Source organism: Notolepis coatsorum, assembly GCF_963971535.1.
Source record: "Notolepis coatsorum genome assembly, chromosome: 2".
Lineage (NCBI taxonomy): Eukaryota > Metazoa > Chordata > Actinopteri > Aulopiformes > Paralepididae > Notolepis > Notolepis coatsorum.
In genome coordinates, this window is record NC_140166.1 from 76569024 (window position 1) to 76589195 (window position 20172).

The window sequence follows — 20172 nt, forward strand, 5'->3', positions numbered from 1 at the left end:
TGACAGTGTGCGTCAAGGTGCAGTATTGACAGTGTGCGTCAAGGTGCAGTATTGACAGTGTGCGTCAAGGTGCAGTATTAACAGTGTGCGTCAAGGTGCAGTATTGACAGTGTGCGTCAAGGTGCAGTGTTAACAGTGTGCGTCAAGGTGCAGTATTGACAGTGTGCGTCAAGGTGCAGTATTGACAGTGTGCGTCAAGGTGCAGTATTGACAGTGTGCGTCAAGGTGCAGTATTAACAATGTGCGTCAAGGTGCAGTATTAACAGTGTGCGTCAAGGTGCAGTATTGACAGTGTGCGTCAAGGTGCAGGATATTGACAGTGTGCGTCAAGGTGCAGTATTGGCAATTTATTATTTATTACAGTATTGACAATATTGACAATTTAGTAATAGCTGAGGAAAGTCCACATTGTAGCTCCTTCATACAAACTTCAACCAAGGACAAACTGTGGAGATCCAGCAGTAATGATCTGGGCCACCTGTAGCCCATAGCATCATTATAGGATAATTATATTATAATCGGCGCCACCTGCACGCCCATAGTATCATTATATGATAATTATATCATACTGTGGGTCGTCCAAAATATGAATGAATGGAAATTATTTCCGTGTCCAACACACTTGATGTTATCCACATGGGGTAATATAAGCTACACCTATCAAAATGTGTTATTTTCATTCATTCGGTTTAACATATTTCAGACAAAAGGAGTTATGATCTCCATGGATTGCGATCCAACAGATAGGAGCCAGGGGGCAGTTATGTAATTATGAACTAGCCTGGTCTCTCTCACAATATGACGTACCGTCACTCCACCTCTGGAAGCACACGCATGTCTGCTTATTTATAGAAACATATAATAACTTCAGCGCCGAGGATGTTCTGCGCACACCCAGTGTTTCAACACTCCTTAGACCAGGGGTCTCAAACTCGCGGCCCACGGGCCAATTGCGGCCTGCTGGATGATATTTTGCGGCCCCCCAGATGATTTCCAAAAAAAATTAAAAATAAAATATTTCCCAATTTTTTAATTCTTTTTTAGTCATGTCATCACAAACACTGGTATTTAAAGGGTACAAATAAAACAATCCCTGCACCAGAATGCAGGAAATTAAGTCTTTGTAACCCCCCGCTTAAAAAGTGGCCTGACTGGGGCTATATTTCGCACTATATTTCCTGGCCTGAATGATTTCCCCAGTCCGGCCCTGGTTAAAAGCCTCCAATGCTTATTAGTGTGTGTGCGTTTGAACGTTTGCATGTTTCAACCATACATTTCCATAAAAATAAATAAAAATACTTGAAACCCTTTTTGTGTGGAATATTTGATGCGGCCCAGCCTCACCCAGACTCTACCTCCAGCGGCCCCCAGGTAAATTGAGTTTGAGACCCCTGCCTTAGCCCTATCAGTCTCCTTAGACCCATCAGTCTCCTTAGACCCATCAGTCTCCTTAGACCCATCAGTCTCCTTAGACCTATCAGTCTCCTTAGACCTATCAGTCTCCTTAGACCCATCAGTCTCCTTAGACCCATCAGTCTCCTTAGACCTATCAGTCTCCTTAGACCCATCAGTCTCCTTAGACCCATCAGTCTCCCTCACTGTCCAGCTCAACCAGTGGAGCTTTGAACTGGAACAGACTTCCCTTCACCTTTAAGAGCATCAGCAGTCGCTATCATTTTAAGAAAAAGGTAAACAACATGGGGGGCGACAGTGAGTGGGAGGTAAAGCAGTCGTCTGGTAATCCAGAGGTTCCCGGTTTTGATTCCCGCTCCTCCTGGGCAGCGTGTCGAAGTGTCCTTGAGCAAGACACTTAACCCCTAGGTGCTCCTGATGAGCAGGTTGGCACCTCGCATGATTAGCCCTTCACGAAACATGTAACTGTTTTACCTGATGCTATTGTTGATGTGATTATGCTCCTTGCCACTGCACAAATTACCTTCTGTATTTATATTTGAATGATATGTTTTTTGTTTAATGCCCCGTTTTATGTTGAAACGTGTTGTGTGCCGTGTTGGTCAGGACTCCCTGGAAGAAGAGATCTTGTATCTCAATGGGACATTCCTGGATAAATAAAGGATAAATAAAATAAAAATGGTCGCCTCCGCCGTCAGTGTGTGAATGTGTGAGTGAGTGGGTAAAATGTGAGGAACAAATTGTAAAGCGCTTTGGATAAAAGCTGCTATATAAATGCAGCCATTTACCATCTGGCGTTTAGAAAATGTTACAGTATAGCTATTGTATTTTATATCGGGTAGCTATATTTATTTTATTTATTTATGCAAATTGTTTAGTTCCTAAGATGATTTCCACGTTGTTGTACCTATGTCTGTTCTTTGTGATACTGTGTGTCATGTTTGTGCCTCGAGACCAAGGACCACAATGGAAACAAGTCTCTGACTTTATTGTGTTTTACCCTTGACATGCATTGTTACAATCGTCCAAATAAAAAAAAAATCTTTTTTATAAAAAATTTAAAACCAGAGGAGACTTGGGAGCAGTTTGTCCTGCTGGCTCCAACATATATATATTTAGTTTTTATCCACTTTTTCTCCTTATTTTCTACTTTTTTCCCATCCCAATTTCGTATTTCCAATTCTCCCCTCCCCTGTCTTGAACGTTGCTAGACTATGCCTCCCACTGGTCGGCTGTAGTGAGGATATAAGCCTTGCATCACGTGTCCCCTCCGGTACACGAGGAGGCAGCCTGTCGCATCTTTTCACCGCAGCAGCTCGAACTCTGTGGCGAGGAGTAACGCGTGGGAGGCTCGCGCTGCCCCCGATACTTCCTGTTTCCGCCGTACCGGCGTCACCCAACCGACCTGTAGGAGTCGCTGTCCACAACGTCCAATCCCCACCCACCGGCTTTCCCACCCTCTAACACTGCCAATTGTGTTAGTATGACGGCCGGCCAAGTCGGTAGCAACGCCGAGAGCTGGACTCGATACCAGAATCTCCTGCGTTAGTGGCGAGCGCATTGCCCACTGCGCCACTCAGCCGCCTGCTCGAACATATTTTTTAATATGTGAGCGAGCCTAGGAGTTTGAATATTTGAAGAAGATGTGCTTATTTGAATCTAGTTAAACCTCAAGTCTCAGAGCAGAGAAAAACTGAGAAAATCCTAAATCTAAAGTTTGGCTGCATTTTTTAACACCTTGCAGTCAGGTACTAGGTGTCACAAACTGCCTTTTCTAAACAAATGTTTTTACTATTTAGAGATATTATAACTGTTAGCTGTTACAGTAAATATGTTCTTAAACATTCAGACTGTGATAATATGGAAAAAAACTGCGGGGAGGATATGTGATTATTAGAAATAAAACTAGCTTAAAAATGGCTTAAATCAGCTTACAGGAGCAAAACAGAGTCCATTCTCTTCGGTTCAAATAACAAACTCAGCAAAACAGACGGCTTCTCAGTTACAGTGGGTGACAATATTGTCACAAGGAAAGATGAAATTACCTACCTGGGTTCCATCCTAGAGGCTAATCTTTCCTGTGACAAAATGGCATCCAATGTAATAAAAAAAGTCAATCAACGAACTCGATTCTTGTACCGGATCTCCTCCCTGGTAAACAAGAATACCCTGAAGACTCTGGCAGGAGCACTCATTCAAGGGTACAACGACTATGCTTGCACCTCATGGTACCAAAGCACCTCAAAGGCACTAAAAACCAAATTACAAACATCTCAAAACAAACTAGTCAGACTACTGCTTGACCTGACTCCTAGAACCCACCTCACCCCTGCACACTTTGCCAACCTAGGATGGCTTAGAGTAGACGACAGAGTACAGCAACTTGCAATGGGCCTGGTCTACAAGATACACTACACGACCAAGGTACCCATGTACATGTCAAAATACTTCCCAAAGGTCAGTGAATACCACGATCACAACACCAGAGGGAGCTCCACAAATCATGTAAAACCCAGATTCGGCTCAAACAAGGGACTAAACACGTTTCGCAATTATGCCACAACAATGTGGAACGCCCTACCCACAGCTGTAAAGGAATGTAAATCACTACCCACCTTCAAAAACACTCTCAAAGAACATCTACGGGAGACTGCAATTCAAAACTGGCCCCTACAAATGTCCTAACCCAGTTGCACAATAAAGACCAAGCATGGCTTTGTCAGTATTCCAATGTACAGCCCCACCCAACCCCACCCCACCTACCCAACCTCCTCCAATGTACAGTTTCTATGTCAAATGTATGTCAGTATTCCAATGTACAGTGTGTGTCCCCCTTTCTCAGGTCTGCATCCTCTTAACAATTGTATGTATTGAGCTGTACTGTACTGTACCCATTCTGCAATCTGTTAATAAACTTTTCAATCAATCAATCAAAACAGTATGTGATTATTAGAAATAAAATCAGCTTAAAAATGGCTGAAACGGCCCTTTAATTGAACCCTTGCACTGAAGAACCATATAAGTCTGCTTTGAAATCTTTTGGACAGCCCATGTACTTGCAGTTGTGAAATCAATCTAAATGACTTGGGAGTGTGAATGTGATATATATATATAGTATACAGTATATATGTGTCATCAAAGAGAAGCCGCCTATTCTCGGTCCTCGCTCCACAATGGTGAAACGAAATGTCCACCAGTTACGATAGCCGAAACACGACCAATTGTCCACGTCAACTAAAAACACACTTCTTCAATCAATATCTGAAATGAAGAATACATTTTTTTTTAACTAACCTTCTTACTGTCTTATACTATCATGTACTCTTACTACTATACTAATATGTCTTTACTACTATGCACTCAACACTGCAGCACCCAAGTTTCAGCACTGTTCGATGAACATTGTTACTCAGCTGTAAGAGTTGTACCCTTCCTGCTGACTTGTCGTACAGAACTTGTAAGTCGCTTTGGATAAAAGCGTTCAGCTAAATGACTAAATGTAAATGTGTGTTTTCGTTTTTTTTGTTGTTTACACTGTAATGCATCTTTGAGCACCGTGAAAGTGCAATATAAATTGAATGTATTATTAAATTATGTATTATTATTATTATTATTATTATTATTATTATTATTATTATTATTATTATTATTATTATTATTATTATTATTATTATTATTATTATTATTATTATTATTATTATTATTATTATTATTATATTATTATTATTATTATTATTATTATTATAATTATTATTACTACCATATTTAGATAATAAAGTACTCAACCTCTACTAATAATAATAATAATAGATCAAATTTATATAGCGCCTTTCATAGACCCAAGGTCGCTTTACAATCAGGTCAAAAAATAGGGCAAGGAAAATAGGGGGGGGGGAGAGGGGATGAGGGAAAGTAGGGGATAATGGACCTAATTTAATCTAAAACTAACTGATGGGGAAAGCCTTGGTGAAGAGGTGTGTTTTTAGAGCGGATTTGAAGGTGTCCAGGGTTGGGGCGTTGCGGATTTCAGGGGGGAGAGAGTTCCAGAGGGCAGGGGACGCCACGCTGAAGGCTCTGTCCCCAAAAGTCTGTAACCTGGTGCGAGGGATGGAGAGGAGACCTAGATCAGAGGATCGTAGGTTCCGGGATGGAGTGTACTGGTGGAGGAGATCAGACAGGTACCGGGGGGCAAGGGCATGGAGGGATTTGTAGGTGAGGAGCAGGAGTTTGAAGGTGATGCGGAACCTGACTGGAAGCCAGTGGAGATGGATGAGGGTGGGGGTGATGTGCTGCCAGGGCTTGGTGTGAGTGAGAACCCTGGCAGCTGAGTTCTGGACATACTGGATTTAACTATGAATGAACACAACACTCTTAACTTACCATATTTAGATAATAAAGTACTCAACCTCTACTGTCTTTAACACAACACTCTAACTTACCATCTTTAGATAGTAAAGTACTCAACATTGACTGTCTTTAACTAAGAATGAACACAACACTCGAACTTACCATCTTTAGATAATAAAGTACTCAACCTCTACTGTCTAATTATGAATGAACACAACACCAACTTACCATCTTTAGATAATAAAGTACTCAACCTCTACTGTCTTTAACTATGAGTGAATGAATGAATGAACACAACACTAATTTACCATATTTAGATAATAAACTACTCAACCTCTACTGTCTTTATCTATGAATGAACACAACACTCTAGCGTGCCATCTTTAGATAATAAACTACTCAACCTCTACTGTCTTTATCTATGAATGAACACAACACTCTTAACTTACCAGCTTTAGATAATAAAGTACTCAACATTGACTGTCTTTAACTGTCACCATAAAAGCGCTATACTGTATACATGTAATGTATTAGTCAATTATGTATTATTATTATTATTATTGTTATTATTATTATTATTATTATTATTATTATTATTATTATTATTATTATTATTATTATTATTATTATTATTATTATTATTATTATTATTATTATTATTATTATTATTATTATTATTATTATTATTATTATTATTATTATTATTATTATTATTATTATTATTATTATTATTATTATTATTATTATTATTATTATTATTATTATTATTATTATTATTATTATTATTATTATTATTATTATTATTATTATTATTATTATTATTATTATTATTATTATTATTATTATATTACAAAAAAGTACTCAATTGTCTTTAACTATGAATGAACACAACACTCTTAACTTACCATCTTTAGATAATAAAGTTTGAAAACATTGTTCCTCTGAAAACTTACAACAGACTTATATGGTTCTTCTGCTCTCTTTTAGTTAAAATCCTATTTAGCATTCTGTCACTGTCCTCATATTTCATGCTCTCTTTTAGTTAAACTCCTCTTTATCATTCTGTCACTGTCCTCATATTTCCTGCTCTCTTTTAGTTAAACTCCTCTTTAGCATTCTGTCACTGTCCTCATATTTCCTGCTCTCTTTTAGTTAAACTCGTGTTTAGCATTCTGTCACTGTCCTCATGTTTCCTGGTCTAGTTATTTCGCACTCTTTTGTTATCCCAGTTAAGTTAAACAACTACAATTAAATCCGTGTCCATGATGCTTGCTGTGCGCACTGATGAGCATCAACTAATACTGGTCCACACATGAGTTCAATAACCACAAGTGTGAAGCTTAAATAGCTCATTGTGATTAACAGATTACACATGTTGTATTCAGTTAGTCATGGGTTTAAGGATTTACTTCAAAGTGGAGTGGAATGTAGCCTAACACCCATTCAACCGTTTGTGGGAATTTGCACAGATGTCCGGCAGCGTGGCTACATGAGTAGAGCTCCGGACTCATGATCGGAAGATCACTGGTTCAAGCCCCGGTCAAGGCCGTTGTCGGAAAGTGGTGTTGTTGTCCAGCAGGGGGCACTCTGTCCTCTGGACTAGTCAGTAACAATGCCCCTGTTACGGTGATAGGGACACCGTACAGCTGCGAGTGCCGTCCTTCGGGTGAGACGCCAAACCGAGGTCCTGACTGAATTCAGTCGTTAAAGAACCCAGGACACCTATCGTAAGGAGTTCCTGATCAAATTCCCAATCAGGTATCTGACATCACCTAATCATCCCTTCCCCTTAATTGGCTGATATCAATCCCTGTCTCCTGAGCCGTTCAGCCATTGTGTAGTGTGCCTGGTGCCAGTGTATAGCAGCCATTGAGCCTGCGTAGCCCAAGGTTGGGTGCTACCAGTGGTGGTGAAGGAGGCCATTTCCACCCTACATTGTGGGGAGCGCTTTGAATGTCTAGAAAAGCGCTATATAAATGTAATGAATTATTATTATTAATTATTATTATTATGTTCCAGTGCGCCCATGCTGAAGCTATTGTGTGCGTTAACACTTTCAGTGCTGTTCACGGATAAACACGTTTCTGGCGCCCGACCGTTGAGTGCCAATCACTGATTAACCCGTTTCTGGATCGTTATTTCTTATATTCGCTATTAGTATTTCCATTGATAATTCATCGGGCAGCCTGTGCAGGCTCTCCTGAATGGGTCTGAGATCGCAAGCGTCCAATACGCCTTGCGGCCACTATTGCACATACTTGAATTCTCTCTGGCTCAGCCTGTAAGTTGATCTAACAAATCCAGTCCGGGTTTTGCTAGTCGGGCAGTAGCACCGTTCATAACACATGGATTGGGGAAAATCAAGCACCGTGGATTCATGTATTTTCGTGGATTATCTTGGCAACACGATCGAGATCTTCTTTTTGCAGTACATCCTAGTCAAGGTAAGTGCTATATGTTATCAATCTTGCGTTGATCCGAGCATGACTTTATTATTATGCCGTTGGTGACGATCGAAGCATAAACCCCCCTCCACCCTTTCATGCATGCATGATGAAACATAATACCTATAATCTAGCGTTGATTTCAGATTGATTGTCGATCCAAGCGAGGAATGACATGCTTCCTAGTGAAATGCAATAAAACGCTGTTTAGCAGCGTTTCCTGGGATTACACAGAATTACTCTAAAACTAGGGATTCACGATATTGATTTTCTGACACCGATACCGATAACTTTATGCTCCTCAAGCCGATACCGATACCGATAACCGATATTTATTGTATTATAATATTTTTTTAACTGTATATATATATATAATATATATATATATATATATATATATTTTTTTATCAAATTTTTTTTTTTTTTTTTAGTATTTATAAGCTCCGACGTCATCGGTACTGCTATCGGTACTCGAGAAATTATGGAGTTTTTTTTTGAGGAATTTAAACGTCGCAAACTAATCTTGTTGGCCGTTGTCTATATCTCTCCTGCCTCTGTGTCTCTCTGCCTGCGCGGGGAGCGGGCTGCCTGCTCTCTCCTCTCTTCCCCTCCCACACACACACACACACTCACTCACACACACACACACCGAGTACAGACAGCTCTGCTCTCATAATGGCGGACAGAACAAAATGTTCAAAAGTCTGGGTCTATTTTACTAAAGTCGATGCTGACAACGCTCGTTGCCACAAGTGCAACAAGACATTTGCCAGTAATGTATAAGCGCTGGTACTTGTCAATGTGGCTGGCGGGGAGATAACGTTAGCTCCGAGTAGAGTAATGGCTGACAATCCGGAGGTAAATAAACTAACGAGAGCTTCTGATTGGTGGTAAGAAGAAGAGGTGGGTGCAAGCCGTGGGACATAATTGGCAGATCGACTGTCTGTCTCCGAATGTAACGTGACTACGTCACAGCCAAGAAAGGGAGCGCTGGATTTGTGAAAAACTCCCTGTTCCTAAACCACACGCTATCAGTTTTACCACAGTACTGGCAAAACGGGAGGAGGCTATAATAAAAAACAAGCGCCCTTCATCCAAATCCACCCACACCGGATTTCTTTTAACCAAAAAATGTATTATATGTTATCGGAGCTATCAATAACGTTATCGAGTTTATCGGGATGACGTCATAATTGCTCATATCGGCCCGATAATTATCGGCCCGATAATTATCGTGCATCCCTATCTAAAACTATACTCATATTCACCACGGTATAAAACGGGAATGTATTGATGAAAGAAGTATCTGTTTTTTGCATGTTGACCGGCAGAAACTCAATGACAATCGACTATATTATTAGATCCATAGCTATAATATTTAATATAGTTTTAGCACTGCAAACACCGGCATGTACCCCTGTTCATTACAGCGCTGGCACACACGGCCATACGCCCACAGCGACCTCTGGCGCCCAATGTGTTAAGTAACTGAGTGGCTCAGCTTTGCTGAGAGCGGAAAACGCGCTTAACGGGTTGCTCAGTTCTGCTCACTTTGAGCTGCTCAGAGCGTTGCTGAGGCTCAGTTTACAGAAGAAATGGATCTTACAAGGACACTCTTAAACCTGTCTCACTCTTACACCTGTCTCACTCTTACACCTGTCAAATGCAGATGGTTACTTGTCCACACTAGATGGCAGTCGCTCAGTGCACAGACAGAGCGGAACATTGGGTGATTCAAATATTCTCACGACAACCCGTTTGAGGAAGTGTCAGTATTTCCACTCGCTCTGTTGTTGAGCGAATTTTTGATTGTGGGCGGTGACTACAACCAGGGGCTGAGATATGCAGATCAGTGCCTTATTCACGTCAGCAAAACCCCATTGATACAACCCCACATTGCTAGAAAACAATGCTAAACACTGGAAAAGGCGATTTATAAGACATGGGACCTTTAATTGTTTTTAAATGTTCCTAGTTGAAGTCAAAGTGTGTATGTGACTGACTACAGTGGCTGTATTCTATTTACATAAGATACGATAGGATAAGATAAGATAACTTTGTTATCCAGGAGGGGAAATTGCATCATTATTGATAGCAAAACATAGCAATGAGTAGGACAGTTTGCTATGTTGTTATGATGAATTGAAAATGGGGGACCCTGATGTAAACAAGATGAAAGTCTTTCTCTGGTCTGCATCCCCTTAACAATTGTATTGAGCTGTACTCATTCTGCAATCTGTTAATAAAAATTTCAATCAATCAAATTCAATCAATCAAAAACAGAAATAGAATAGGTAAATAAGACCACAACAAATGTATATTACAAGATAGGACATGCATTGCTATTCCTTACACTATTTGGGCAACTTTACACAATTCCTATGAGTCTATGGAAGACATCTGTACGTTTTTTATTTTTTTTTAATTCATTGTTTTATATTTCTAATGAAGTACTCAAAAGCATAATTTTTCAGCCTCAGGATTTCAGCCTGTTATTGGATGGGCTCCGCCCATAAGCGCTTTCAGTGACAGTCACCCACACAGCGTGATACATACGAGAGAGAGCGAGAGAGAGAATGAGCAAGAGAGAGAGAGAGAGAGAGACAGAGGAGAGATGCGTCCCCGACACACACGCAGTCAAGTTTGTGTGTAAATGCTCCGACGAGGGAGAGAGAGAGGAGAGATGCGTCCCCGACACACACGCAGTCAAGTTTGTGTGTAAATGCTCCGACGAGGGAGAGAGAGAGGAGAGATGCGTCCCCGACACACACGCAGTCAAGTTTGTGTGTAAATGCTCCGACGAGGGAGAGAGATGGCGCACACACATTTACACACACTTCTTCACGGTCCCGCCGGTCCCTCTCTCTCTCTCCCTCTCTCTCGCTCGCTCGTTCTCTGCCTCTGTCAAAACCTGTTACACTATGCGCTACAACCATAGAGGGGGCGTTACTGCAAATCAGTACCTTATTCACGTCAGCAATACCGTCAAATCAGAACAGCTTAGTTGAGTGAGGGAAGATCTCATGAACTCGAGACTATACTGATGAGTCAATATGATAATTAACGACACAGACCACATTGATATAATCCCCAATTGCTAGGATACAATGCTAAACACTGGAAAAGGCCATTTATAATGCATGGGACCTTTAAGAATATAAGATATTGTTTACACTTGTTGTTTTTATCTATTTATGTTACACAGTGTATTCTTTTGTGTAACTTTGAAGGCAGTTTTCTCAAAAGCAAGGTTGAGCAATATTTGATTTTCAGCCGAACATTGCTGAATTTCCCCAAAGGGTTTAATAAAGGAACACTTGACTTGAGTAGAGCAATAATAAAAAAAAATATTGTTTGATATAAGTTGTCATTTTCCTCTGTCCAACAGAGCATTAAACTCAAGATGTGTGTGGGTCTCAAGCCCACATATGGTCTTTTATGACCCCAGGACATTAAGAAACACATTCAAAACCTGTTGTGTCGTAAAAGAAAATACACTGTTGCCCGTTGGAACATAAGAGTTCTTCTCCAATTTCCAGATACGTTTTGGAGATGCGAGGGCATTTGCTTCACGGCGGTAATATAACAGAACGTAATATAGGCCAGGGGTGTAAAAAGTACCCATAAATGAAAGTATGGGTACCGTCTCAAAATCTTACTCAAGTAAAAGTCAGAGTATCTGGCTAAAAACACACTTGAGTAAAAGTAAAAAAGTTTCTACTTTTAAATGTACTTAAGTACTAAAAAGTAAAAGTAAAAACTTTTTTTCTGACTGTCTATTCTTCTGATAGCAGGTGTTTAATCAAAGATCCCTGCCTTCTAGTCTTGCACAAGGACCAATCAGCATGGGTATGGGCGGGTTCATTTTCCATTGATGGGGATTTGATTGGCTGTTTTTAAATAAAGTGCGGCCACAGGATTAATAACGTTAACGTTAGTTCGGCCAGAAAAACGTATATACTAATTAAAATAGTTGGACCTGCGAGATTTGTACTTTGTACGTTGTAGGTCTGCATTTTAAATGTAAGGAGTAAAAGGTATGTTTTTTTCCTCAGAAATGTAATTGAGTAAAATTACAAGTATACAAACCTAATAATACTTGAGTAAAGTACAAATCCCCAAAAACAGTACTTAAGTATTGTAACAAAGTACAATTACTCAAGTACTTTACACCCCTGCCAAGAATCAGAGTTGCCTGTGTGAGTGACGTCATCGCAACTCTTTTGACGGATGTTTCAGGAACACAGCAGAGACCACGGGCATCTGACTCAGACACATATTCCCCCTCTCGTAAAAAACAACAAGCACAGCCGTTTCTAAATAAGGACCTGAGGACTGTTTGATTTGGACCTGAGTTTAGAATTATCAGTGGGTTTATGGACCAGAGAGGCTGTAAATCTGAACGTTAAAATGTGATCATGAATGTATTGTCGAGCCAAGAGCGGGAGGCTGTTTAGTTTTGTTGCATGTGTTCGTTTTATACAAGGGAGAGGCTGTTACATTTGATGCGTGGGTAACACTTTATAATAACACTCAGTTATAAGACCTTTATAAGGTATTTGTTAGGGGTGGGAATCGCCAGAGACCTTGTGATACGATACTATCGCGATACGATAGTATTGCGATACTCGATATATCGTGAATATTGCGATATTTTATTTTTATCAAATTTAACTGCAAAGTAAAACTGTCAACATGTTTTATCTAATAAAATAAAGTTCAGTCCGTTCATCTTACTTCAATCATTTTTATTGCAGAACATGGTATTTTCTCAAGCAGACAGATGTAAACACTCACTGTAATCTGTGTTGCATGTACCTGACAAACTGAACTGTTTGTATTACAGTCCTATTCCAACTTAACTGAATGCACATGTGTGTGTGTGGACTACAGGTATTGAAATGAACAATGCAACTTCCTTATACACTTTTTTTTTTTTTTTTTTTTTTTTATCTATAAATCATTTGCCGATGCTATTGTGTGCCCTAATCTGAAGTGAAGCCTATTCATCATTAACAAATGTCTAATAGTTAATTATTTGTTTACTTTTTCATCACCTGTTACAAATGTTGTAGACAGCTTTCGGATACACCCTTCTTTGCGACATCAAACAGTGACAGAATTAGGAGGACTATAGATAAATGCAATTTTATTAACATATAAAATACATGTGCATGACATATAGTGTAACGTTCCATCATTTCCGACCTACAACTCTTGTTGTGTAGACGTACTTAATGTGGTGGGCGCTAACTTTACATTTGAAAATGTGTTTGTTCCTAATGTGTGCTCAGTATATAAGGTATATAATGTATATTGCGGTATGTGATGATGACACGACACACAAGGGTAATAATACAGCCTGAAAATACAAATAATTATTACCCTCGTGTGTCGTGTCATCATCACATACCGCAATATACTGAGCACACATTAGGAACAAACACATACTTCAAATGTAAAGTTAGCGCCCACCACATCAAGTACGTCTACACAACAAGAGTTGTAGGTCGGAAATGATGGAATAGATTTACCAACAAAAAAGGTGTTTAGCCTGCTCATACCTTAATAAAAGCGTGGAGCAGCACGAATAACTTGGCTTTGCTAATGTATCGTGCTTCCATTCAACAGATGGCAACACACATGAAGTCAAGTCTCACTCGCGTGAGACTTCCGTCTACATACTCTGTCAATACCTGGCCAGGGTACTCCTGGGTCCTAGTGCCCCCCCATGTTACACTATATGTCATGCACATGTATTTTATATGTTAATAAAATTGCATTTATCTATAGTCCTCCTAATTCTGTCACTGTTTGATGTCACAAAGAAGGGTGTATCCGAAAGCTGTCTACAACATTTGTAACAGGTGATCTGCAAATGATTTATAGATGTTTTATGAATGTTTATAGCTCTGTCTAAATACACATTTCTCTGTACAAAGCTTTAACTAGTTTAACAAGACACTAGGCAACAGTCTGACGGTGTTCTTAAAACAACTTAAGGGGTCAGGACAGCTTGACTTAGATATGACATGTCCAAGAAAATCACATCTTGTTCTTTTCTTGTTGTCTTCATATCAATCTTTTTGTCATATCCGTTATTAATTTGTCATCTTTTGTCGTCAGGTCAAACTGTGTATTTATTGTAAGTCTGACCAGAGCTCTTTCTCACTTCCTGGTCAGATGCTCGTGTTACACTTGTCTCTGATTGTAAACTGAGGATACTTTCTGTGGCCACGGAAAATAAACTACTATCTGAATTTCTACAGTTCACTGTCTTGGCTCCTTTAAGGACGTTGAAAGCCGGCTGCCAGGGGAGGACTAACCCCTTCCCCCTCCTGCCCTCTACCTCCTAGATCTCTTCAGGAGACGAGAGGGCCGTGCTTAATAGAATGTCTGGTTGTCATCTCCGGTTTTTCCTGTGGACGTGTGCAAGGTCATAGTCAATTCTGACTCTGTCTCAAATTTTAAATGTACCTGAGTTATTGTTTTTTGTTCATATACTACTGTGTGCTTGGCAGACCAGCTCTAATGGTTCGTACAAGTGTCCTATAAAGTAAGTTCGGACTGGACTTTGTCAAGATAATCAAAGTAGATTAAGGGGTACTCTAAAATAGTTCAAACAACAGTCCTATAAGGTAAGGGAGGACTGGACTTTGAAATTCAAAGTATTTTTAAGGCACTGCTCTGTTCTGTAAAGTTCATTCAGAACATGGTATATCAGTCTATATGACTTGTTTCAGTCATGATTGGCACTTTGACCTAACTATATGACCTGTTTCAGTTGTCCATGTACAACCTGACCTGTTCAGAAAACTCAAAAGAAGAGAATTGTTCTATGAAGTCAGTTAGAACTGGCCCTTTGAAAAAACTCAAAGGGAATAAGAGAGCAGCCCTGCTTGTACATAACTGATTTTCTATAAAGAAATTTAGAATAACGAACTTTGTAAAGAAACTCAAAGTTATTTAAGGCACTGCTCTGTTCTGTAAAGTTAATTCAGGGCTGAACTTTGTAAAGAAATTCAAAGTAAGAAGGAGCAAGGAGCTGTTCTGCTGTTTTTCTGTAAAGAGAGACGAGCTGGAAAAAAAAGTACAAAATAATAAAAAGGTTCAAATGACAGGGGACAGAGGAGGTAGAGCAATTGCCTGGTAACCGGAAGGTTTCCCAGTTCGATTCCCCACTGAGCTGGTCTTTGCAGCGAGTGAGAGTGGGGAGTGTTTGAAACACGTACAAGATGAGCGAAAAACACAATCACACGGTCATACTGTACAAGCATTCTTAATACACACCTGTTTTGGAAAGTCTGTCCACACTTCACGGGTATCATAAAACCATTCTTTCTGTGGAGGGGAAAACATTCCATTACACTTCACAACAAAACATAATTCTTTAGTTCTCAACGCTAAAAGGATGTTATGTATGTGATCATGAGAGGATAATATGCACATTCCTTGGTAGTTTCTGGGCTAAAAACCTGTTTACTGGACAATGCTCTGAGCCAAGTGGATATTTGTATCACCTGGGCCCCGTTCCGTGTATACGTGGATAACTGAGTTAGCTGGATATGGTTGATTTTCCATTCCTTGAAGCAAGCTTCCATTTTAGCCTAACCTGTTGCCAGGGCAACAGCCCCTTCTGTTGCAAACCTGCAAAAAGGCAGCTTTATTCACTGGATTCGATTTGATCCATGACTGGATCCAGGCCCTACTTTAAGATTACTTTGGGATGTAATTTAGGCTCATTATCCGGCTAATGTGATCCTACCCCATCCACAAACTCATATACGTAAGCCGCATGCATATACTATAAGCCAATAGATCACATCGCTATTAGGCTATAATTAGAAGGCAACATGTATTGAGGAATCGCCAATGGTTTCTTTAATTCTTACAACTCTTTTAATCGAAAGATGGGTCTGTACAGAGGGCGACAGTGGCCCGGGAGGTAGAGCAGTCGTCTGGTAATCCAGAGGTTCCCGGTTCGATTCCTGCTCCTCCCGGGCAGCGTGTCGAAGTGTCCTTGAGCAAGACTCTTAACCCCTAACTGCTCCCGATGAGCAGGTCGGCACCTTGCATGGTCGCCTCCGTGAAGGCATTATTTAATAAGGGAACATATTGGATCCATATGCCTCCCTGGACTCCATCTTCACCTCCCGCACCAGAAAAATATAAATGTATGTATGTTCCAGTTGTATGTACTGTAGAGCTCAATACACTCTCAGTACCGATCACAAACACCACCAACCTGGTTGTGTGGCAATAAAGGAATCTTGTATCTTGTTGTATCTTGTACAGTAAGCCTACATTTGTGAACTCGGAGCAACGATTAACCTGCCATAAAGAACATAAGGAACCCCTAAAGATCTGCACTTCAATATCATGCTACAGAAGAGGTGCATTTAGTCTACGTTGGGATACAATTTCATTATGCATTTAGATTATCTGCAAATGTCTGCCTGCAAAAGACGGGGAAGAGCGTACACTGTAAAAACGTTTTCTTTTTCACAGGAAATTCACTGTATTATTTTACAGATTACTTTTGTTTATCTACTTTAAGTGTAAATGCCATAAAAAAAGACAGTCAATTACCTTTTATAAAAAATATTAACCATTAGATAAAGGTTGTAATCTGTAAATGTATTTTGATTTTACTGTAATTTGACAGTAAGTATTTGGCAACCGTTGCTGCCAGACATTTGCCGTTTTTGTTACAGTTTTCTTTTTTTACAGTGTAGTTGTCCTGGACGACTGAATCCACGCTTGTCTAATCAGCCCTGCATCTGCGTCCGTGGAACGAAGTTTGTCAGATGCAAATTAGCGAGATCATCCGATACCGGCAGACGTCATGTTTATCCGGGACGGCGTATGAGGAACGGGGGCCCCGATGAAGAGCCAGATAAACAGATGCTATGAGCAGAGAGGAGCGTGCAGGTTTGTTCTCTCTCTCTCTCTCTCTCTCTCTCTCTCTCTCTCTCTCTCTCTCTCTCTCTCTCTCTCTCTCTCTCTCTCTCTCTCTCAAAAGGTGCTATAGACACACTCTCCTGTTATGTGGGATGCAGTGAACTGGGTTTTTGCAGAAAACAACGTCGACGTACTCACGTCGTAAAGAGCGAGTACTCCTCCGAGGAAGGCCAACAGGTAGAAGACAAACCTCCAACTGTATGACACACAGGAGAAACTAGGGGTTACCCTGAGGTAATGTAATGATTAGACAACGTTTGAACTGAATATGTAACACTTATAACACATGTAAATTGGGGGCGACGGTGGCACGGGAGGTAGAGCAGCGCCGGTAATCCGGAGGTTCCCGTTTCGATTCCTGCTCTTCCCGGGCAGCGTGTCGAAGTGTCCTCGAGAAAGACCCTAACTGCTCCCGATGAGCAGAGACCTTGCATGGTCGCCTCCGCCGTCGGTGTGTGAATGTGTGAGTGAATGGGTAAAAATGTGAGGAACAAATCGGTAAAGCGCTTCGGATAAAAGCACTGTATTTACCAATTTACCAATTGATTTAATTTCAGTGGCTAACCTGTTTCCTCGAAATACTCCACCGTTTCTTTTTTTCTTTTTAGATTTACCTTAGCATTTTTACAGCTTTATTCTGGTCAGACATGACCGACAGAGAGCAGGGGAACGGGAGAAGATATGGGGGGAGGACATGCGGCAAATCCGTCCGGGATTGAGAGACGAACCCGGGTCGACCGTGTAGGTCTGCAGCGCAGTAACGTGGTGCGCCACTCGGGCGCCCCATACTCCACCATTTCTACGTCACCACAGCATTAACTTATTTTTAATTTTTTTTTTTTATTTATCTTTTCCCCCCCTCCTTTTTTCCGATTTTTCTCCCATCCCACTGTTAGTCGTTATGCCAATTCCCAACCCCCTTCCTGGTCGTTGCGCACCCCCCCCTACTGTTGGTCCGGGAGGCCGGAGACCACATGCTATCCTCCGACACATGTGCAGCCAGCCGGCAGCCAGCCTGGCATCGCAGATTCTCACCGGGAGAGTGTAACGTGTGGAAGGTCACACTACCTCCCTCCAGATCCTACCCTCGCTGTGCAGGCGCCCCGACCGAACTGTAGGAGTTTTTTCTGTCCACAACGCCAAGGACCCACCCACCAGCTTTCCCACCCCTAACACTGCCAATTGTGTTAGTATGAGCGACCAGCCAAGCTGGTAGCAACGCTGAGAGCTGGGCTCGAACCCAGCGTCTCCAGCGTTGGTGGCGAGCGCCTTGCCCACTACACCACCTAGCCACCCGCATTAACTTATTTTAAAATACATTTTCTGTGGGTTTGTTCTTTATCTTCTGCATCTGAGGGTTAAAGGAACACGCCAACATTTTGGGAAATTAGCTTAAAGTCTTCTCCAGAGAGAGACAAGAAGATAGATACCAGTTTCCTTTCTGTGCGTTCAGTAGAAAGCTATCTGGCTGCACGTTAGCCTAGCTTAGCACAATGAATGGAAGCGGACAGTGCCGGTTAGCATTCGGGAGAGGTGTTAGTTGGACAATGCCTAGGCTAACCGCACTGTCCGCTTCCCAAAATGTTGGCGTGTTCCTTTAAGGTCAACAGATCCATTGTAAATGAGCCTGTGAAGTCTGCTGAGATGTAACTATACAAAACAGCTGTACGACTAAAGGCCATAGGTTGTTTAAAGCGGTCGTCACCAGGCCTCTGTGAACTTCTTCAGGACTCCGGGTCGGTCCTGGTTCCGTCGTCTCCTGAACCATCTCTCCACCTGCCGTACCGTCAGACTGCTCTTCTTACACAGTCCGGTTACGTCTGCCTGGAGGGAGGGAGGGAGGGAGGGAGGGAGGGAGGGAGGGAGGGAGGGAGGGAGGGAGGGAGGGAGGGAGGGAGGGAGGGAGGGAGGGAGGGAGGGAGGGAGGGAGGGAGGGAGGGAGGGAGGGAGGGAGACAGACAGACAGACAGACACACAGACACACAGACAGACAGACAGACAGACAGACAGACAGACAGACAGACAGACAGACAGACAGACAGACAGACAGACAGACAGACAGACAGACAAAAAAATAAAAAATTTAGTCAGTATGAAAATCAAAATGTGATCTGAATAGTGAGATATTTTTTTTTCTCTTCTCTTTCTTTTCTTTTTTATTCTTTATCATTATTATTATTATTTAAAATTTTCTTGTTTAACTGTGGATTGTGTTTCTTTTATAATGGTATAAATGATTATTTGTGTAAATAAGGTTATACGCCGACCATTAAGAAACTACATGTTAGTTTAGGAATAAGGGGCAGGTAATTATAAGATTTATTCTTCGGGGTGGTTAGGTGGTCGAGCGGAGATTGCGTTCGTCACCAGCCCCGGAGCTGTGAGCTTGGTTCGCCTGTTCGAATCCAGCTCACAGCTCCGGGGTTGTCACCAGCTTGGCTGGCCGTCTGCACTGATACAATTGGCTGTATCAGAAGGTGGGAGAAGCTGGCGGGGTGGGTCCGGGTCGTTGTAAACAGCGACTCCTACAGTTCGGTCGGGGCGCCTGCTAAGCGCGGATTGGACGTGAGGGGGATAGTGTGGTCCTCCCACACGCTACGCCCTCTCAATGAGAATCCGCGCTGCCAGGTGAAAAGAAGCGGTGATTGGCTGGACGTGTGTCGGAGGAAGCACGTGGTAGCCTCCACTCTCCCAAATGATCTGACTGTGGGGGGTAAAGCGCAGCGACCAGGAAGGGACTGGGAATTGGCATACGACTAACATTGGGATGGGAGAAAATCGGAGGAAAATGGAGAGGGAAAAAGACCAATAATAAAAAATAAAAAAATAAGATTTATTCTTCTTCCTGCTCCTTTTGTCCATGGAATGGCTATTTATGATTTTTTAATGAAGAAACTATGATTGTATTATTCCATGTGGCAAATAAAAACTCTGAACTGAACTGAACTGAACTGGTCACTCCACAGAGACGGCGCTCATTGCGGTCACATTGCTCTTCAAAAGGCCT

General features: G+C 41.4%; 1 protein-coding gene across 1 annotated transcript in view; it reads right to left on the minus strand.

The window, feature by feature from the left end:
• The window catches only part of cers3a (ceramide synthase 3a), an 88482-nt gene that overhangs the window by 36149 nt on the left and 32161 nt on the right, over positions 1 to 20172 (minus strand). The window contains exons 4-6 of the mRNA XM_084338248.1: positions 18871 to 18989; positions 17304 to 17361; positions 15495 to 15545 (exon numbers count right to left, since the gene is read on the minus strand). Of these exons, the coding sequence (XP_084194374.1) occupies positions 15495 to 15545; positions 17304 to 17361; positions 18871 to 18989 (228 nt within the window). The remainder of the gene's footprint in view (positions 1 to 15494; positions 15546 to 17303; positions 17362 to 18870; positions 18990 to 20172) is intronic.